General features: G+C 40.5%; 1 protein-coding gene across 6 annotated transcripts in view; it reads right to left on the bottom strand.

The window, feature by feature from the left end:
* Nucleotides 1–23,295, bottom strand: part of WWOX (WW domain containing oxidoreductase) — a 739,856-nt gene that overhangs the window by 490,815 nt on the left and 225,746 nt on the right. For all 6 annotated transcript variants that reach the window (XM_058528338.1, XM_058528335.1, XM_058528337.1 and 3 more), the window contains exon 6: nt 7,408–7,496. In XM_058528338.1, the coding sequence (XP_058384321.1) occupies nt 7,408–7,496 (89 nt within the window). The remainder of the gene's footprint in view (nt 1–7,407; nt 7,497–23,295) is intronic.

The following is a 23,295-nucleotide window of genomic DNA, read 5'->3' as shown; positions in this document are numbered from 1 at the left end:
TTTATTGGAACACAGCCACGCCCAGTCTTTACCTGTTATCAGTGGCTAGCTATGCATATCAATGGCCTCACTCAATACTCAAGATGCACTCAACACTGGTTGAGTGGTTGCTAGAGAGACCATCTGGCTCACAAAGGCAAAAATATTTATATAGATATAGATATAGATATTTATCTGATTCTTTACAGAAAAACTTTGCTGACTCACGCTCTAGTACAGTGCTTTAAGTGATCACTGTTGAACACCTGCAACAAAATTAATATTATTTGCTAGAGCTAAAGACATGACATCGGCTTCCTTATCCATTGCTGGGATGGTGAGTGTGGGAGGAGGCAACCACAGAGTAACTGTATTTACTCTCCAAAGCTGGGTTTTTATTCTTCCTGGAAGGAAAGTTTCATTGTGTCCTCAATTAACATACATCACTTTGATTTCAGGAAACACGATAGTGATGGCTGAACCTAGAATTCTGTTGGGAAATCAAAATTGTTTATTTAGCAAACATAGTTGTGGTGAATTCAAACACATTTTCATGTATTCCTTAGTAGTAATGACTTTTAATGATGGCACAGAGGCTCACTGAAATTTTTTTCCCAACAAATTTAATTACAAAGTGGCCCCTAATTAATTCAACAATTTTTCTTCTCCACTAAGGATATGTTTTTGAAGGTCGTCATCATGTAAAGTTATCAAAAAGTCCTTAAGCTTCATGACTATTGTAAGAGAGAGAAAAGGCAAAGGAGAAGTGAGATGGCAAATGGTTTAATTCCAATGTCTAGCCCAGTTCCTGGCACTGTCATAAGCACTGATTAAATAATGAGGTAAATGCAAAAGAAAAATTTTAATTAAAAAAAAAAAAAAAGAAGGGGAGAAAGAAGGCACATGGAGTACTTTGGTCTCCAGGAATACACAGGTTAATTATTTTTAGTATGTCCCATTGTACCTCACTTATCCAAAGCAGGTTGCTTTAAGGCAACTCTGGTCATCTGGAAAAGCTGCCTGAGGCCAAGGGAAACAGATGTAGGAATGGCAAAGAAAAGAGAGTCTAGCCATTTACTCTGAAAGAGAACTGTGAAATATCCCTCAAGTCCTTGGCCTTGTAACGAGTAACACTGAGCAGGGAAAAAAAATACTCAGTAGAGTAATAAGTACTCTGTGATCCTCAGTGGAGCATCACTATACGGATAGTGATTTCTGCTTGGTTCTTATCATGCTTATAGCTTGTAAGCAATGTGAAGCTCATCTCCCCTCTTCTCCCAATTGCCAGGAATCTCAAAGCTCAGTTTTAGGCCCAATTTTTAATGACTGTGAAAGACCTTGGGAAATCCACGCTTCCTCTATAATCACATCTTACTAGTCCACTTTCATCCCCTTTCCTTAAGTAGATTTCTTGTTTCTATTTTATCATATGTATGTATTCTTAAAAACCTCTCAAATCATTTTAGGATCAAGATAAGAAACAAATATATATTAATAACAGTCACAGGCCCAGTGCACTGAGATGTGTCTGGTTATTTCATGCATTACGGCTATTCTCCTCAACAACCCTGAAAAGCATATGTGATAACCTACTTTATATAGATCTGAAAAGTGAGGCCCAGAGATGCCAGGAGTTTGCCCAAGGCCACACAGCTAGTAAGCAGTAAAGCTGAGATTTAAATCTAACTTCAGTTGATCCCAAAAAACCTGTTTTCTTTCCACTTCACCAGGGGTTGGCACACTATGGCCCTTGAGCAAATCCTGCCTATCTCCTGTTTTTGTAAATAAAGTTTTATTGGAACACAGTCATCCTCATCCATTTAAATATTGTCCACGCTGCTTTCGTGCTACAAAGGCAGAGTTGGGTAGTTGCAACAGAGATCTTATGGCCTGAAAAGTCTAAAATATTTACTCTTTGGACCTTTACAAAAAAGTTTGCTGACCCCTGCACTACACCGTACTACTTTGAGTTAGTATTTTTGTTTAATAAAGGATGACAGTATATAATCTATTTGAGAAATATTTTTTAAAGAATCATATAAAAAGATCTGATGCCTAAAGAGTTGTTTCAGAAGGCAAAAAATTTACTTATGAAGGAAGTGTTCTTCCTTGATATTTCTAGATATATTAAATGTTTCACAATATGATTTTTTAATACCTTAATATGGAAAACTTATGGGATGGGAAAAAATTAACTTGTAGATGTTTTAAAATTTTCCTGAAAACGTCATAATTAATATCTAGATTTAGAGAGTTCATCACAGCTAAAATCTGCCTCTCTGTTTTTCTTTTCTTTTAGTTTTCTTACTGTGTAGAAAAGCTAAGCAACATGATCCTCTGTTAAGCAAACCAGAAATGGATTTCTCATGTTGAGCAAAGAGCAATGCAGATACGTTGGCTAAAATACTATTCCCAAAATTGAGCTGAGGAGAAAAAGAAAGATTAAGCTGTAATTTACACATTGATCTTCAGGGTAATTTATCTTTCAAAATTTGGTTACTTATAATTTATAGCCCACTCACTTCCATAGAAGGATCTGAGACAGCAAAATTTGGAATAAGAATCCAAGAATATTATATCCGGGATTAGTAGATTCAAGTTCTGAAAGTAATTTAGTAAAAAGTGAAAATAAATAACTTTGTTAAAGACTTTCCCCCTCAGATGTTTAGACATAAAGAGGGGATAGAAAACTGTTCTTTTAACCCTTTTTTTTTTAACATCACTATCATATTATTTTTAAGTGAAATAAACCCTAATTTCTTTAAATTATGCTGGCAACAGAAAGTTGAGAAGAGAAAGTAGAAATCCATGATCAAAAATGAAGTTCTAGAAACCTTTAGAATTGCATATATTATTCTAATATGAACTTACTATAAATTTCAATTAATTCCCATGATGAATCAAAGCCCGTGGTCAATATGAGGTGACTGGTAACTGGGATCCAAACAATGAATTTCCTATACTATGTGCCTTCACCAACTTCAAAACTTTCAAGATTGGAATCCAGGTATCCATTATTTCAGGGGCATATGGAACTCAAACTATAAAACATTATCTGAAAAAGAAAAAAATATTCATGGAGTTCCCAGTTCTAAGAGCTGTCGAGCTGTTCCAGGCCCTGTTCAAAATGTGTGCTTTTCAGTAAACTCAGGAGCTAGAACTAGGGGTGAAAATGTGCAAAAGCACTACAAACAATGGACTATTGTTTGAGAGCCCGTATAGAAAATGCCAATATCTGGTCTGAAGGATTAGTAGTGCGCCAGCTCTTCACACTCTGGTGGGCGCCTCCGCCTGCCAGGCAGTGTGGAGTCTGGCTGCTCCCCAGGATCGCAGTTTCAACAAAAACATCCCGCCAAACTCAGTTTGGTTGGGACTTACCACAGGCTTTGGTGGAACTTTCCAGTAATGCCCAAAATAATTCGACCTGAGACACACTGGCCGACCACCACCACCACTAACTCTGGGGAGAACTGTCTGGAGGCAGGCTCAGGCTTCCTGGACTGACCACCCAGAAGAGTGAGTGGAGAATAACAGAATAAATGAATGAAAATGAGGGTAAGCAGACAAAGAGAGACTGGGCAGAGGAATGGGCTGGTCAGGGCGCGCTGAGTCTTAAGAAAACCGGCTTTAGCAACCAGACATACATGTCCTTCTGATGAAAGATGACACCACCACCTACAAAGTATTCCTGCCAAAAAATTAAACATGATCAAGCTTCTAGACTTAGCTACCATTTCATAGGAAACTTAGAAGACAAAAGAACATGTTAAATGATGCCACAGGGATGCAGGCATTGATGTATAAACTACAGAAAACTCTAGAGGACAACCTGGTCCCTTAAACAAATATTTGCATTAAAAAGTTTTTAAAAAGAAAAACACTGAGGGAAAAAACCTATAGATTAAAATGCATTGGCCTTATTTGAATCCTGATTTAAACAGAGAGAAATAGAGAACAGAAAGGTTCATTGTTTTAAATGGTTTTAAGTCACTAAATTTTGAAGTAACCTGTTCCTCAACAATACACACCAATACAGAAATTGATGCCAAAAACTATGACTGAAGTGTGAGATGTAACGAAAAGACTAGTCGTTTGGGATTCAGACAGATTTGGGTTCAAATTCTGGATCCACTACTTGCTGAAGTTGGGAAGGTGATTAAGCTTCTCTGTGAAAGGCTGAAGCCGTTTAATTTGTAAACTAGAGATAAAGATGACTAATGCCTAGGGCTATGATAAGAAATTAAAGAGAGAATACATGGGGAAGTGCTTAGCACACTGCCTTGCACAGAATACACACAAAGCTGAGGGGCAGCTATTATTTTGTATAATCATTATTAGCAGTGCTTATTCTAAAATGGCCTCCCTCCCTCGAATCCAACCCCCAAAAGAGAGGATGTCCCAGAAGAGGCTGAATCCAACTCTCCTCCTGGTAGAAGGCAGCTCTGCAGTATGATGAACTGCATCTTCCACCAGGGTTTGCATTTAGCATCTGTTTCCACCTTTTTCAGTCTCAGGCAATACAATTGCTGTCTATCCCAGTGTGGGGAAACACACTGGAGCTGGAGCATGAATCCAGGGAACAAGCACAGGAAAAAGGAGACTGATAATACTTCTGGCATGCTCATAGACAGGCTTTAAAACGGAATATTAAATGCGGGCATCCACACGGAATTTCAATTGAAGGGTTTTTCCTCTCTTCGGTCCAACAGCACAAAACGAGATTGGTTCTGAACTGGCAGCCTTTCTTTCATTTGTCATTATGTTTTACACACAAGGAAATGTTAATGTCTAAAGATGGGAGGTGATGATAAGAAGAGAGCTACACATGTTTTTTTGGCAGCCCAGTCACCAGCACTTAAATTCACTTCTGACAGTTCTCAGAATCTAAAGACCTGGAAGTACGAAACTGTCATCTGCCTATCCGTGAGAGGTTTCACTTTGGCAGGATTTCAAAAGTAAAATCACTCGCTTTTTTATGCATATTTTTGCCACCGCAATATTTCTCTAAGCCATGTAAAATACTGTACTCTCAAGAGACATATAAAAAGAGGTCTGTGGTACACGGTTGCTAAAAGGAAAATCGCCCTTGTTCCTCAACCTACAAGTTATAAAAATTCAAAGTCATTTGCTTAAAATCTAGGATTAGAGCAAAATGGGTGATAGCGTTCTCCAAGAGTCTGGGTTTGGTGATTACAAAAGGCAGTTGAATTTGATGATTTCTAAACTATTTAATGGTTAAAACGAATGGCCCTGTTAAGACTTGGAAGGTAGTCGTGTTATGTAACATGGGTTCTCTTCAGCAGAACTGCTCCCTTCTAGCGCGGTCTGACACAAGAACTTGAGGAAGCGTCAAGAGGCGGCACAGCCAAGCTCCTGCTACAGCAGCATGGCGTCAGGAGAGAGCACAAAGTCAGAAAAGGATGGAAACCCTACAGTTCCACCAACCTGCCAAGTGACCCTTGGCAGAGAGTCCCTCACTTTCTCCGATCTCGGTGTCCATCACATTTAGAATGAAAGACAGAACAGCATGGTGGGTAAGCGGGGACCCTGTGTGACTAACCACACAGGATCTCAGTCCCTCTGCTTCCCAGCCCCGTGCCTTCAGATCACTAACTTACCCTCTCTAGTCTAACTTTTCTTATCTGTATAATAGAGGATAGCACCTACGCCAAAGGGTTACTTTCAGAATTAAATCAGAACATGCATGCAAAGGGTTCTTAGTGTGTGGCCCATAATAAGCACTCAATAAATGAGCTGCTATTGTTGTTATTGTTATTATTATTCCCTCCCAAATAACCACAAAAATATTAGGTTGAGGAGTCAGCCATGAGTAATAAGACACTGCTTGCTGACAACTGAGATTATGGCTTGTTTGAGGTTAACTGGGCTTCCAACGGCCACCACTCTCTTCCTAGAGCCTAGAACGGTGCCTGGGTCTTTGGAAGCACTCATTAAATGTGTATTTAGTGAATAAACACGTGGATAAATGAATGAGGAAGGTATACGAGAGTAAATGTCTTGAAAGCTACTGCTGTAGTACCCTGACGAGGTTTTCTGAGAACTCTGGCAATGCCTAGCTGCTACCAACCACCAAGCACTGCATAGAGTGCCTACAGTAGTGCACACCAGGTCTGCTGGCTGGCTGGGATGTTATCCAATTGTTCCTACGAGCTCACGGCCTGCACTTAGGGGGATGGCACAACTCTCTCTGAAGATTGACTCCATATTTCAACATCAAGAGCTCAGGCCACCTGCTTGCTCCAGAAAGGGCTCCAGAGAGCAGACTTCTTAACATTCTAAAAGAGCAGAGTGAGAAACTACGGAAGACTTAAGAGGGACTGGACTGCGCGGCATTATGGGGTCAGACCTACATAGCACCATCTGAATATCTGGTGTAAGGTACCCCGTACATCAATCATCTGCTTGGATTACTATAAAACCAACACTCCCAACAGAGCCTCACCCAGAGACAGCTTGCCATCCATCACCGTTCTCCAAATTCCATCATTCTGATGCCACTTTTGGAGCTATCTTATCCTTGGCTATTATTATCCTGTACTATTATCCTGTACTATCTTGTATTATTATCCTGTACTATTATTAACTTAACCCTCATGTTTAAATCAACTCACTGAAAAAAAATTAAATACAGTTATTTTTTAAATGAAATTTAAACAGTTAGGTTAAATGAGAAACCAGCATTGCCTGCCCTAAATTGGAGGTAACAGTAAAAATAAACACTTGGAAACAAAACGTTGTAATTAAAATGGAGCTAGCCACCATTGCTTCCCTCAGCTCTGGGTTTGGGCCCTTCTCACTCTCTGTTAGAAAGAGAAGTTAGCATGGGATGACAAAAAACTCGCCAGCCCCTAGCTAAGGCTTCCTCCTTCAGGCATTTTGAATGACTGAAAAAGAATGAAAAAAGAAGTACGTTTCTCACGATGTGAGTCCATGTTTTTGGAGCCACATCCACGCACCACATACAATCATTGCAGGCTTGCGAAACGGTAGAACTTGCTCATGCTCCTTATGCTGAGCCCCCTTGCAGTACGGGATAACTGAGGTTTCTTATTTCTGAATGCAATTAAAATATACTTTTCCTTGATTCTGAGATGCATTGTAAAAAGTCTATAATCAGGATGCATCTTACAAGCAGCTGGCCTTTATTAGCCACTTTTGCTAGTGCTTTAATAGTATCTTTTCTTTTTTCTCTGGGAAGCTGTTATGAGATTGATGACACATCCCATAATGAGGGTGACTCAGAGTCAAGAAAACACGGTACACCTTAACAGGGCCAACCTTAAATGAGCCTCCTGTTTGGACGCCAAGACAACACAACAGCCTTGCGTTCTCCCAGTTGTGTTCATCTGATAAAGACATTACAATAGCAAGATATTATGATCTATAACCCTCTGCTGGAACACTCACACATTCTTGGCCTTGAACGCTTGAGCAAAATGCTGCACGCTACGGAGCACAGCAAGATCCAGGGTCATTGCTTCTACCTTGGCTTTATGCTGGAATGAGAGAAAATAAAAAGAAATGATAAATAACAGCAAGTTTAGTTCATGGTATCAAGTTACAGTAAATGTGTTATGGAACATGTCGGAATTCCTCTGTTTAATATTAGATGCCCAGAGAGAATATAAATCATCGGAATGAATGGAAGAACAGGGCTTTTACTGCCAAGTTTAGGGAGGATGTGAGGCTGGGACTCTGCTAAAACTACAGGCTGGGGGTTGTGCTGTTTCACTCAGCACACAGAAGAGGCTCCAAAGGGTCTTCAGGCTCACATATCTCCTCTTAATCTTTGTCCTAAAAAACTATAAGGATACGTGAACACCAGGACAAAGGCTGGCTCGTGCAAGAATTCAGTAGATAACATTTTATTCACAAAAGCCATCCAGGTTTTGAATGATTCCACCAAGCCTGCAGCAAAAATTAAACACAATTCATTTATAGAAAGTACAAAAGCAAGCAAAACTCATTTATACCAATGGATCATGACTGACCTCAATCTCCTTGGTTTAGTTACCCAGAAAACTCTACAAAGAGGTGGGGCATAGGTGGATAATAATAATGATGCTAATAATGGCTACTGTCCATTCAGCACCTACCACGGGCTGGGCGTTTACAAGTACCATCTCATTTCATCCTCACAACAACTGAAAGACGGGTTATATTTTCCTATTTTACAATGTGGCATCTTATAAGAGTTCACAGAGCTAACAAGTGGGGGTGGCAAGCACTGACTTCTGAATGTAGTCAGCCTGAAACTAAAACCCAAGTTCCCTCCTGGAGAGAAACTAGAAGGACTGGAGCAGTCAAGGTTTGAAGCAATCATGTTCCCCTGGACAGCCTCCTGGCCCAACTCTGGAAACATCAGAGTTGCCTTTCAGCCTTGCCTTGTGTTTAGGGGGTGCTCCCAACTGTGAAGTTTGGCTGGACTTCAGAGTGTGAGATTAAATACTATCACTTAGATGTATTTCCTCCAAAGGACATGCAGCCAAGAATGCCAGGTCACCTGCCTGTTCAGGTAAGAAGAGTCCCATAAAACAAACGGTGAACTTGGGAATTCTTGTCTAGATGGTGATGCAAAAGTAAGACCAGGGGGAATAACATGATACCTCTAATGCTACGAAAGGGGTGCAAACAGCACTGCATCCTCCACTCGAACTGTCTTCTTCAGGGATGGAGACAAACTGTGCTCAGATGCTCAGTGTCCCTGCCGCAGTTTATCTTGGCTGCCTCAGTCCTGGGCTCCAACTCAAGTCCCGAACCTTGAGCAATAAACATCAGGCAGAGGCAGCTGGGAAGCATACTGACTTTGGGCCATTGAAGATTTCTGAGCCTCAGTTTCCTCATTTGTAAAAGGTGAGTATTAATTATCTATTCACAGGGCTGTGAGGATAATGTAAACATAAGTCTAACACCCTGCCTGGAAGAGGGAAGGTATTTAATAAATGTAACTTGAAGGAGACAAGATGTCTGTTGAGACAAATTCTTTCCCTGATGCCACTCTGCAACAAAGGGTGGTTTGGGTGGGCTACAGTGCTGCATGGGGGATGAAGTGATGTTAATGATACCCAAGGGTCCTCCCTGAAGACCACATCAGACCAGATCGCTGTTAGGTCCTGGAGGACCCAGGTCAAGTCTACTGACAGAGTTCAGTTTTAGGGGTATAGAGCGATTACATGACTTCCCCAAACCCCAACAGCATAACAGTGGCAAAGGCAAGTTGATCAATGCAGATTTAAACGTCTGTGATAACAGTGGCAGATGCAGAAACGTGCAGATTTTGGAAGGAGGAGGAGAAGCATTTAACATGATCCAGGAGAAGAGGAAAATGCCAACACATGGGTGTTGCTCGAGTTTCCTAAGATCAGAGAACATTAGAGCTGGAGGGTCCACAGTAAGGCCAGGCCACGCCCCTCATCCTATAGAGAAGGAAATTGCCACCAGGAGAAGTGAATGCACTTGAGTGATATTGGACCCTGCATAGACAGCTTGGGCCTCCAGATGAGGAGCAAAACCCTACTTGCTTTCTGTTTGATTAACTAGTATTTATCTTATGGCTAAAATCTCTTCAGAGTAGGAAGTCTGTCGATGGCTAACTTTTATTCCCCATAGATTCTTATGCCTCATAAATACTCAACTACCGGATTTGGCATTCAGAGTTAGCAAATAAAGTGGCCTTTCCCCCCTCATCTTGCCTCCTCTGGCCCCAGCCTCATTTTGCTGGGAACATGACCCTCACTGCCTATATAGAATCTTACAGAACTTTGAATGTATCAGAAGAGGAAAGTCAGATATTCATTCTGTTGGAGAAGGGGTGGTAAAGACATTGTTCCTCTCAGTCAAACCCCCTGTAGAAACCCCAAAGGACATGCAGGCTACATATTATAAAAATGCATAAATATATTCCCCCCATAAAACAGGGAGAACATTCCCAGATGGTGACCCCAAAGCAACATTCCAAAGAAAATGATGGCATGGCCAAGTGGGCCAGAACATTCTTCTATATGTGTAACTTACAATGGGTAAGTTGTCTTTTGCACCTCCCCCTGCACTTTAAAATAAAGCACAGAGCTGCCACTACCAATAAGAACAAAATCAGAACATATACATCCAGGGGGAACAAGGGGTCACAAGCCATCAAAAAGTTCAACAGACTAATCCACAGGCTGTGGGTTACTAGACTCCTGGGGACACTGATTCAAGTCCACACACTATTACTCAGGTAATTCTGCTGCTTTCTGTAACAGGTTTCCTGTTTCTGCTACTGACCCTCGGAAATACAGAGAAACTGTGTGTAGTCCAGGAAGTCCAGTGAAGGGAAAATGCAGCTTTTAGAATTAGAGTATGTGTATGTGTTTGTAGTGGGCTTGCTCTTCTGATTACCTAACAAACTTAGCAACGTTACAGAAATGTTTACTGTGCGAGAGGCAAAAGACTCGATCCACCAATGTGAGCTTTCCTGCCAAGTCTGGCCGTGGTTCTGGGACTGACCACAATTTACTTTTTTGGTTTAACACATTAACGTTTTGTTGTTATTGTTAACTTTGATTTGGAACTAATTATAGACTCACAAGAAGTGGCAAAAATAGTACAGAGAGTGCCCATATACCCATGTCCCAGTATCCCCCAATGGTGACATCTTACCCACGTATAGTACATTATCAAGACCAGAAAATCGACATTGGCGCAATACAATTCATTAGACCTCAGACATTACTTGGATTTCACGATTTGGGAGATGCACTCATTTTTTTTTATTTGGAATATCTTTCTGTATAATTCTATGACATTTTTATCACATGTATTGATTCCCGTAACCATCACCACAGTCATGATACGGAACAATTCCATCACCACTAAGGAATCAGTAAGTTATTCAGAAGTGTTAAATTAACAAATGCCATCTAGAACATGAAAAGATCAGGCCTGTCTGGCAAGAGTTTGCTCTCTGGATTGGCAAAACAAACACATATACAAAGTCTCAGCTTAAAACCCTTTGTAGTTTGGAATGGTCAACAAGATATAGTCCAAAATCCTTAGCATGGCTCACACAGGTACCTCTGTATCAATCAAGATGTGTTTCAGTAAGGAACAGCCCCCAGACCTCACTGTTTTAAAACAACCAAGGATTATTACACACCCACACTTCATGCCTAACCCAAGTTCGTGGGGCCATGTTCATCATGATTAGCCAGGGGCCCAGAGAGCTGGAGCCTCCACCTTCCATAACATCACTAGCCTCTACAGTGCAGGGAAGAGAATGCAGTGAATTGCACATGGGATCTCAAAGGCTTCCACTCAGCAATGAAAGAAGTCGCTTCTGCTCACATTTCATTGGCAGAGCAAGTCATGTGGCTGTGCCTAGCTTCAAGAAGGTGCAACCCTCCATGTGCCCAGAAAGAGGAGAAATGGAAATGTATACATACAACGAAGAACACTAATGACTAACACACAGTCCATGACTTTGCCCTGTCTACCTCTCCAGGCTTATTTCAGGCCACTTCCTGCTTCATACTTTCATTACTTAGAGAAAAATTTAGAAAAGACAGATGAATATGGACCAAAAAAAAAAAGATCTACAACCCCACTACCCGAAAATAAACTGTTAGCCTTCCATATGCCCCTCCCTTCCTCCCTATCTATCCGTTCATCCATCTATCCATCCATCCATCCATCCAACCATCCATCCACCTAGCTTTAACAGAAAGAACTCTATACTAAGAACTTTGAATCTTAAAATGCTATAAAATGCCTCTCTCAACCCTTCCCCAAATCCTCACTCTCTCCTCTAATCACGCCAGTATACAAGCTTATCATCTCAGGCAAAATAAGAATGTAAATTCATTTTAAATTATGTATACAGATGCTGGTAAGCACCATTTTAAAACAGAACCGCACAGGTGGTATCCCACACATGAAGCATCAGGCAACTTCTAAGTAGCTGAGAAGCTCACCTGCTCTCGACACTCCAAACTCAGCCAGAAAGACGTAGGAATTAAGCAACCCACGTACTCTTCTTCTTCCATTTCCCTGGGATCCAGGGATACGTGCTGGTGGCACAGTTCACTGACACCCTCAATAGACCAAGACTTCTTGGTCTATTCTTTCTTAAGGTCCAAAACCTGTCTCAGTGATTCAAGAGTCTGTAAATGTAGCATCAAAGGGGTGGCTTGCTGTTGTTATGCAAGAGTAATCTCTCTTACCATTTTATGACTATAAATTAGACAAGTGTGACTCAGACGTGATAGCGCCTGAAACCAAAGGAATCATATGGGGATTGTGCAGTATTTAAACAGAGAAGTGGCATCCACAGCAGAGACAGCAGAGCCAGGCTGACCTGGAGCCACATCCCAGCACGACCACATTGCTGGCAGCGTGACTTCAGGAAAGCTACTTGAATGCTCCAGGCCTTAGCTGACTTATTTGAAAACGGGCATTTGACTTGCGTGGTTAGAGTAAAGATTAGATATTATGTATATAAGGTATGAGGCACATAAATAATAACTATTATTATCTTTATGTAGAAGGCCACTGCTAAAACATGATGCCCAGTGTTTTTCAATAACAAAGCATATTAGTAATTGTGGTCTCCCTTCTTTATTTCATAAAATTAACATAAGTAGCTCAGAGAAAGTTTGAATAGCAACTCTGTAATTGAGTATAACACATGACCCCGGAGCAGGAGGAAGAAGGCTCATGGAATCCCCATGAGGCCATGGGACCCCAGTTCCCAAACTCAGTGAGTGTTTTGAACCAACAGGTTGTGATTAAGGCCGTGGACTCAAGCTGGACTACCTGAGTCTGAATCCAAGATCCAGCACTTACCAGCTAGGTGAGTTACTTCTCCTATTTGTGCATTCAGTTTTCTCTTCTGTAAAATGGAAATAAATAATAGGACCTGCCTCACTAGGAAATGAGGTAATATATGTAAAGCACTTGCAATAGTGCCTGACACTTGATAAATAGTCTATACTTGTTAACAATGAATATCATTATTGTGATTGTTTTTTGTTGTTGTTTTTACCATTGTCATCAACACCATCACTAATAGCATCAATACCATCACCACCAGCATCACCACCACCACCACCATCATCATCATCTGCACCAAAGTGCTTCACTCTTCACTGATAGGGCTGGATGGGGCATAACTGGCCAATGCGCAATCTCAGAACTTTGGCCATATGAGTCCCTACCCCACAGCACCATCTATCCCTACAGCAACCCTATGGAGGCAAGTTATTATCACCTACCCATTTCACAGACGGAGAAACTTAAGTTCAAAAAGCTTTTGCACAACTTCACCCAGATAACCTGGCAGAGCCATGATTTACACCAACCCATGATTTTAATCCCTATTCTTATATTCCACAATGCTCATGCAACCCACGTGTCTTCTCACCCATCAATCCTTCTGCCTGTCAGAGGCCCTCACAGCAATGCCAATCCAAGAGAAAACCACCAGATCCGTAAATGCCTCATAAAGGTATACTTCAAAATACTCTCATCTTCAAAATGCAGGAGACTTGCTTCCTCCACTCAGCTTAACCAAAGAATCCCCAGTACACACTTTCAACACAAACCTAGTCCAGCAGCAGGGCAGAGCAGCTCTTTGCTGTGTTGAAAGCACCATCTCTGAGTTGGTCAAAAAGAGGAGCCCACTAGTACTGTTGCTGGAGAAACTGTGGCAGGATGGAGAAACCCAGATGCACTCAATGGGCACAGGGGGCCCAGCCTCCCACACACTCAGAGGAAATTCTCTTTCAGCTGTGGGGACTCAGCACATGCAGCTGCAGGTGCAAGATATGCTGTTTAAGGGGAATTAGCTCTTGTGTGTTCTCACTTGAAGGTGCCAATCTATGCGGCTTTGATGGGTGTGTGCCTACCCTTCTCTTATAGAGGAGTTCATTGCTGGGTTTCCCTAAAAGAAGCTCTCATTTACTACATATATTTATTGACAATAAAAGCCAAAAAAATAATGAGTACCTAGGATATTCTTGGCATTTATTTTTCATTTAATAGTAACATGAAAAATCTTTTGAAGTATATATCATTTCCCCCATTTTACAGACTAGAAAACAGAGGCTGATACAGTTTAAAATGGCACAGCCAGTAAGACACAGATCCAGGTTTCCAAGTGAGATGTGGCCGGTTGCAAAGCTCATGTCTTCACTGGAATCCACGCTACGCTGGACCCCTGTTGTCATAATTTTCAACATATAACACCAAGAAGCTATAAAGAAATTAACATCATCTATATATTCTTATTTGTGTCTATTTTATATTATATTTATTTTATACATTTAGAATTTACAAGAGAAGCCTATTGCTGAAAGAGAAAATGTAACCCAGGCAATAATCTACATTCAGAGCTTATTGCTAATGGCATCCTGCAAATTCTAATCCAATGGGCCTTAATTGCATTATGCTGATGCCTCTCACCCTTTCACTTTACATACTCTCAGTCCTGATATTATGTTCTGAAACCTTAAATAGGAGTTGTCACATTTACAACAGCAAGAGACACTGGCGCTGAGCATATTATTGACATGATATTACTCACTGAACTACAATACAGACCTAACTAAACTGGTTTAATAATTCATCAATATCCTATGCGGAACCTCATAACACTAATTTCTCCCGTATTATTTAAGTGATGTTAATGGTGGCAATGGATGGCAGCATCTTCTCCAGGTAATGCAGGAGTGGATAGATACTTGTATCTACTTTCAACTCAGTACCTCTCAGCGAACAACCCAAATCAGTATCCTGAGTAAGTCTGACGGAGAATTTGCCCAATCTTGGCCAAGCCTAAAGATTAAAAAGATACACTGATAATTGCTCTTTCCGATAGGGCACTCAGGGAAAAAGGAGAGTTTGAGAGTCTTTCTCCAGCTCTGCACATTTGTACCAGTCTGTATACCATTGTGCATTTAACAAGAAAACCGCTCTTAAAGAAGATTCCACAGTTCAAAATAGGGAACCAAACCAAAAACGATTCTAAGCAAAGCCTAGGATTTTTCTTAAAGCCTTGAAGGATAGGGGCTGAGTTTGTCATTCCTAACTTTCAGATCAACCCTCACTCCTGGGCCCCCACGAGCGGCCCCCAACCACGCCCTCCCCACTAAAAATACACAAACACTCCTAATAAGAAAATCATGACATCTCTTTCTTCATTATATACAGGTCAAAATTTTTGCCTTGCCTTGCTGGAACTCAATTTATAAAATAACTGTATCAATATCTACAGGTAATTGTGAGGCTGATTCAAGGAGAAATTTCACCGGATAACAGCTTATTTAATTTGTTATATGAGTTACATGCCACGTAAAGCAAAACTATTAAAAATGCTTAGACAGTAATTGGCAATATTTTGCACTCTGGATAAAAAACGCTTATCTTGCCAGAAACTAACAAGAGAGTGAAAATATTCAAAAACCTTCCAATTTCCCTCTATGCAATGTATTCACTTTGCAGCTTAAAAACAGTTTAAGGAAGGACAGCGAATGGCATGGGAGTCTGGCAGTCAACATGATTGTGCATTTATGCCTTCCTATTGAAGAAAGAGCCTTTTTTCATAGTGAATTTTTCATTCTAATGTAAGTGATGATTTACGTTAACTATAGGTAAAGCACAGTTACATTTTCCTGAAGGATTGCAGGCAAGTAAAGAGTACTACAATAAGTTGAAGCATAAAAGCTTTCTCTGTCATAATATTTATTATAATGGCATATAAAATAGCTGAAATAAATAATAGATGACTAAAGGTAAATTCATATGATAAAGAATCCTTCAGCAGACACCATTACTTTTGACCGCTCTGGTTTTATACACAGTTGAAGACTCTTAATAAACAGGCTTATGTAAGTACTGGAAACATCAAAGATGTGCTTAAAAGGCAACATACTGGACATCAGCTAATTTACTGTATAATTATATTCTCCACAGGAACAGTCTATATATTTTGAATATTTAATAGCTGTCTTCTTAATAAAACTTGTTAAGCATCGGAACCCCCTACTTTGAGGAAGTTGCTAATAAAAGAAAAATCAGCGCCCCCCTCCTAGATTCAGAAAGAGGTACAGAGCTCAAAATACAGAGATCTGGGGCCTGTTGACTATCTGGCGGCAGGTCAATAGTTGTTAGTTAAATTGAATAGAAAGAGAAAAACAAGATTTGTCTGCTCTGGTTTAGAGGATTCTGAATTCCACTTGAAGGACTTATGAAGTGTGAAAGGTCCTCAGATAGAGAGAGACAATCTTCATTACGAACCTTAGAAGAGAGAGAACCACAAACAGATAGGCCAGCATCTATCTCAGGGGTTCTCAGCTAGGGGCATTCTACCCCCCAGGGGACATCTGGCAAAGTCTGGAGACATTTCTGGTTGCCACACCTTGTTGGAGGGGTGTACTGACACCTAATGGGTAGAGGCAAGGGATGCTATGAAATATCCTACAATGCACAGACAGCCCCCCACTACTGGCCCCAGAGTCAACAGTGCCAAGGTTGCACGTGTGAGTTTGGTGAGAAGAACTCTGATTCACCCTAAGTGGTCTTCAGCTGTTTAAATTTATCTTTAGTTGTAAAAATAAAGCTGGCTCTCTGATGAAAATACAAATAATGCAGAAGTGGATAATGTATAAAGTAAAAACATCTCCCAAATCCCACTGCCCCAAGATAAACACAGTGATAGCCTGATGCAGATCCTTGCAGAATATATTTTCTACACATGTTTTTGTACAAACAAAGAGTCATAGCTCATGTGTTATTTTATAATCTGGTTTTCCCCAATTAATACATAATTGAATATATCTAAATAGAGCTAGACCCCCATTCTTTCCAACCAGTGTGGTTAGCCCATTGCAGGGGTGTTCAATCATTTATTAAAAACTGATCCCCTTTGGAGGGCTCAGCCCTCCACACCCTTCACTAGCTTTGTGAACTTGTTACTTCAACTCTCAATGCCTGACCTTCCTTATCTATAAAAATAGAAATAATAGAAGAACCTCCTCCTTGGGATTACTGTGAGAATTCAAGGAGATACTATCCATGGAAAACATCTTAACCAGATGTGGAAGTGTTAACTATTGTTCTTGTTGTGATTAATATTATTTTATGTAGTTTCCAGTTTTTCATTACTGAAAGCAAAGCTGTGATACCTATACTTTGAAATATATGATTTTTTTTTTTCTATAAGATTAGTTCGTAGAAGTAGAACTGCTAGGTCAAGAGATATCTACATTTTAAATTTTGATAGATTTTTGCTGGGTGTCCTTCAAAAAGGCTATAGCAATTTCCATTCCCAAGAACACTGCAGGAGATTATGAAAGAAAACGAAAACAACCAAATAATTCACATTGACATTTACAGTAAATTAAAATACAGTTTTATATCTCTATCTCTAATATATGGTACACAGTGAGTAGCACAGAGTAGGTTTTCAAGACAGACTTTAATTTAGAAAGTGAATAAATGAATATATAACATACCACCAAACTTGGGACAAATTTGTAAGTACATAGAAATAAAAGTCGGCTGGTGATATTGGCAGCAATGATTTTCCATAAGCCATATTTGGAAAGCCAGACATTTCTCCTGGTGCTTCAGGCTGGCTGGTTGAGCGCCTGCCTCTCAGAAGCTGGCCACACTGTGTGATGATGGACCTGAGCTTGCTGTGCAAAGCACACATAAACATGCAATAGTACCATCATGCTTGAGGAGTGACCACGACAGTTATTTTTAATTTATGCATGAATCTAAAGAGAGAAATCTTTCAGAGGTTCTACAGAAGCAAGGCAGGATATTCAACAGATAAACTAGAAAAGATTAAAAAAAAAAAACCCTATATGCTTCAGGGAGAAATGAGGTTTCCTGCATCTGGCTAGGCAGCCTCTTATACTTTTTAACCAAAACATCCACAAAGGCAGAAAAAGATGAGACTCAACACAATACAGACAAAAGAGAAGTCACAGTCAAGTTATCCCCAAATTTTGTGCATCTTTTACATTAGCTACAGGACCAAATAAATTACACTTAAAAAGGAATTGAAACAACAATAACAAGGAAGATTTTTTTTATGGGAGGGGGGATTTCATTGAGCCATTAAATCATGTATGGTCTGGTTTTGTTGGTTAAAATGAAAGAGACATTAAATAGCTTTATACTTTGTAAGAGAATATTGAAATAAGTATGTGAAAATTTCAACAGTAACTGCAAAAGATGGGGCGGGGGAGGGAGGGAGGGAGGAAGGAAGGAAGGAAAGAAGGAAGGAAGGAAGGAAGGAAGGAAGGATCTTTAGCTTCTAAACCAGCAGCAGGAAAAAAAAATGATATATTGGGGTGCATGGGACATCAAGAAACTGGATCAATCCACAAAAATGTCCAAAAAGAATTAAAAATAATAATAAAGGAGAAGAGTTGCTAGAGAGGAAACACAAAAAGAAATTCGGAAATTAGAAGAAATATATCAATAATCACAAGAAATATACATGGACTTAAATTTATATATTAAAAGGCAGAAAACAACAGACTAGAATTTAAAAATTATCTCTATGCTGTATAAAAAAGATACACTGTGGATAAAACTAGCGTCTCTCAAACCAGTTCTCCCCTTTCCACCGTAAGGGATTGTGCTGAGAAGGCTGACCAGATGGAAACTACATTCCCCAGCCTGCACTGAGGCAGGTGGGTCATCTAGGTTTCCACCAATGGCCTGTGAGTGGAAGAGTGTGTAACTCCTGAGCTCTTCCTCATGTGAACTGGGTTCCCAGTGTTCTCTTTCTCCTTCCATAAGATGAATGTAGGTTATAATGATGTCCTAGGGGGCAATAGGGCCACTAGATGAAAGAGCTTGGATACTTTATTCACCAAATGAATAACAGCCACCTGTCCCCCCAGGGACCCCATGTGGATCTGTGTCATACAGGGAAATCATTGGTAAAACTATTCTCTGTCATAACTTGAAAGGCAGATCTAGTACCTACCAAGCCCGAAGCTTGAGAGAAGAGCCAGAATGTCAGTGTGTTGACTGCTCCATGCTGCGTTCACCAGGATATTACAAGAAAGCGATGTGCTCAGGGAAGAAGAATCATCCAGTTTGCAGGCAGAAATGAAATTTGGGACATTACAGAGTTGAAAAAGCCAATTGATTCTGGAGCCTAAACGGCATAAAATAAGCCTGAAAAAGTCTTTGAGAGACAATAGCCCATTATGACTTGTGAATTAATTCAAATGATTCAGCCCAGTAGCATATATCAGATTAATGGTACTTCTTTTCCACTCAAGCCTGTTACTCCAGATAGCTTCACGGTAGTTGCTATTGAGTCAAGAGAGAAAGAGAGAGCGAGAGAGAGATGCAGAGAAAAAGTCAGGCAGGCTTGTGGGGTTTCCAGGGCTTGTCTGACAGTTTAACCAGAACTGCTTCAGGGAATGAAGTCCAAACAGGAGCCGAGGAAAGGGGAATCTGTGAAGAGTGGCAGAGAGAGGCCGACACTTGCACGCAGATTCAAAGCAGTCAATGGATGTCCTGTCCTCTCAGGGCATGAAGCATGCTGGTTTGGGCATCAGCACACAGCCACGTCCATATCTGACTTGCTCTGTGGTCTCCTCCGTTGTAGCCAAATGGGACAAATGAATCACATTGGTTAATTCTGTTAAAAGCCAGCTAAGTTACAGACTGCATGTTTTCAGAAGAGCATCTTAGGCAGCATTAGAGTGGGGAGGGGCAGTGCGGGGGACACCACCTTACAAATGTCCATTAGAAGCCACTTTGGAATGGCATGCATGCTAAAGCAGCTTGGCCTTAGTGCAGGCTCTCCCTGCCTCTTCAATATTTATAAACAGCATCTTCCCTTCTCCCTTTGGCTTGACAATACAGATGTTCTCTATAGGCAGAGCTGCTGCTTACAGCGTGACGGGAGTGTTCACCTCCATACAGGGAGGATCTGGTACATGTGGTGCTTTTTCCTAAAGGAAATCACTGACTTGATGAGGCTGCACTCCTTTCTGGATACTAGGTCTGCAATGGAACCCCCAGAAGGATTTGCAGGTGTTATGGCTGAGGGTTACATTTTCTAGTTAATCCAAGTGTCACCTTTCATCCCACATCTAGGACCTTAAGATACCCTTTCCCTGTATAAATTTACAAAATCCATTCCACGAGGCAAACACTCACTGTTAATTAAACACTTTTGAGGACTTACTCTCTGAAAGATACTATTCAGAGAAGGGACGATTACAGACTTGGCCACATTTTACCCTGCTGAGCCATTACAAAGTACACCTATTAATTACCTGTATTTTATAAACAAAACAAAGGCTGAGAAAGCATGAAAAATCCTCTCAAAAATCAGGTAATTAGTATCTGGCAGAACTGGGATGTCAATTCTCCCTCCACTCTGATAAGCCAGTTCTCCTTACAAGATAGTACTACTGTCTCTGTGCCAGAACCTTCCCAACCCTGCAATTATCCCTGAGTCCAGGAGATTATGGTGGGGCCAAATGTACTTCACTCTCAAGAGTGTTGTTCCTTCCATGAACCCAAAGCCTTTTACACTTTTGTGTTTTATTTTTACCATTAAAATTTCAACTTTATGATGGAAAAACCAGCTAATTTCAACCTCTCCCCCATCCCCATCCCCCAGACTTTGGATTGACCAAGTTTGATAACTAAGTCATGTGTAATTTGAATTGTTTCCATATGCGTGGAAATAATATACTGATCTAACCACCTGCTCATTCTGATTTAGTGAAGCACACTTTTCTTTCCAAATGGACATGAGTCCTCCAGGACAGAGGTCAGCAAACTTTTACTCTAACGGGCCAGATAGCAAGTATTCTAGGTTTTGTGGGCCGTACAAACTACTCGACTTTTGTAGCATGAAAGCAAAAGGTGCCACAGATAAGGTTAAATGAATAGGCACGGCTGTGTCCCAACAAAACTTTATTTACAAAAACAGGCGTTGGGCTGGATTTCCTCCCAACTGAGCACAGTCTGCTGACCCCGTTATAGAAAAGAGTCAATCAAGTTGGGTGTGCTTCCTGGACTATGCCAGTCCTATAATTAATATTATTTGCAGATTCCAATGAATGCAGGAGAAAAAAAGAACATTATACCACACCTTAAAGTGTGTGGTGTTTTATCACACAGGCCATTTGATAAAGATACAGAAAACACACGGCATTAAGAGTCCAAACAGTATGTAGAATTAAGGATGTACAATGGACTTAGCAGTGAGCATCTGTTAACACTGCTCCTTGCAAAATGTGTCCCCTATTAAATAATCTAAATTTCAGAAGTATTACACTTTGTAAGTATCAGCACTAAATGGCTCCTACAATTCCACATGTCTGCTTGAATGCAGAACCTTTTTGAAATACATTTTGGCATCTCTAGAAGTTTATAAAAACCTGTCAAAAAAATTAAAATAGGAGTCTCTAGACATTTTCCAAGTATGCCAATCCTTGGGCATTTAGGGTGTGAAGAAAAGACATTTTTCACTGGGCTCAAAGATATATTCCCAGATCTGCTAAAGATTCTCTCCAGAATCCTAATAACAAGCATCAAATCACAAGCCCCATCTTGGCGACTGGGAATGTGGGCATGATACTTCTGTCCTGTTCATATGCATTTATATTTCAGAAAAACAGAAACAAAACAAAACAACGACAAGACAACACTTCTAATAAAAAGAGAACTCCACACTTTCTTCTTTACTGGAGAGAAGAGAGTTGCAAATGCAGAGACAGAAGTGGGGGGGAACCACAGTTGGGGGTGGGGCTGGGGAGCAGAAGGATACACACACAAAAAAAACAATGAAAACATGAAATAAAGAGATTGCTCACAAAAGAGTTACTAATGAGGCCATTTCTTCCATGTCCTGGAATTTTTCTAAACCAAATAACAGCAGTAGATTAAGGGTGATTGACAGACTACATCCAGTCTATAAAGTAATAAGAATTACAGGCCACATTATCATTCAAGGGAATTCATGCTTTCTGCTGGGCAGATCAAGACGGTCCTTCCAGCAGGTATCTGAATCATTTTGCCATTGGTGAGGGGTTTAAATCCCCCAGTCTTGGCAGGATTCAATACCAAGCCTTGTTGAGAACCACAGTGTCTTACTGGCAAAATGCTCTCTGGGCCAGGAACCCAGCAAGCACCTGATTTACAGGGAAATAAATATTTCCAAACAAATACAAACCCCATTAACTAATAGGAAAAGATGAAAACCAAAACAGAATCGTAACCATCAGCTGGCTCGTGGCACTGGGATCCTCCACTGACACTTTCCATTTCATGGACTGCATTGAGAAAAGCAATCCCGGTGGCAATGACAAGAGGTACAGCCCCACAGTCACTCTGGGCCGGGTTCCCCACCGGGCACTTTGCATCAACATAGATTTCCTCCTTCATCCTCAGTACCTTTGAGAGGTAGGTCTTAGCATCTTCATTTTGTAAGTGGGAAAATGGAAATTAAGTAACTTGAGGCCATAAATCGGATGAAAGGAGAATCTGAACTCCAGCGCAACTGACCCCAAAGTGTCTCCCACTGCTCATCGACAGTACATATAAACTACTATTACTATGACCATGGCTATGAAAGGGGTTGAAGACCAAGAATCTTTGCAAATGATGAAATTCCAAGTACCTTAGCAGAATGGGATAAGTACAAGAAAAATCAGGAAAAGACCAGAAAGATTGCATGTGTAGGAAAAAGCATAGAAAATACCCTGTTCTCTTGCTCTCCCAAGATCCATAATCATATGCTACACTGTTCCCCGCAAGTGCAGACACACACAGGGTAGCACATTAATCCTTCAAACACTAACAGATGCTGGCAGGGATTTAGACTGGAATGTATTTACAAAGTGACAAATTATGTTCTGTATTATAGAGAGAGAGAAAGAGCATCCACGAATGGCCTGATAAATGTCAGCTGCAGTCACGACAAACGGTTTATTTTTATTATACTGTAACCACAAATGTTTTTTTTCTTTCTGTTTTTTTTTTTTTTTTTTTTTTCTGAGAGTCCCAAAGATTTATTTGTTGCAGGGAAAAAACAAGATTATATATGACACAAAGTAATAACTGTAAGATCAGTGATATTCCGGGCACCCTGCCCTCCTGGAAAGCTACATCCAAGCTGAATACTGCTACTAAAAATGCTACCTTCTCAGAAGCCCAGTAAATGGTTAATAAATCAGCACCGATACAATGCCTTGTAATTAAATACAGCCTTAGTTCACAGACTAGCCAATTGATAGACAATATCCAATTCCCCCTTTAGTGGCTATC

The sequence above is a fragment of the Diceros bicornis genome, chromosome 32, assembly GCF_020826845.1.
Source record: "Diceros bicornis minor isolate mBicDic1 chromosome 32, mDicBic1.mat.cur, whole genome shotgun sequence".
Lineage (NCBI taxonomy): Eukaryota > Metazoa > Chordata > Mammalia > Perissodactyla > Rhinocerotidae > Diceros > Diceros bicornis.
This window is presented reverse-complemented; position numbering and strand designations above follow the sequence as displayed.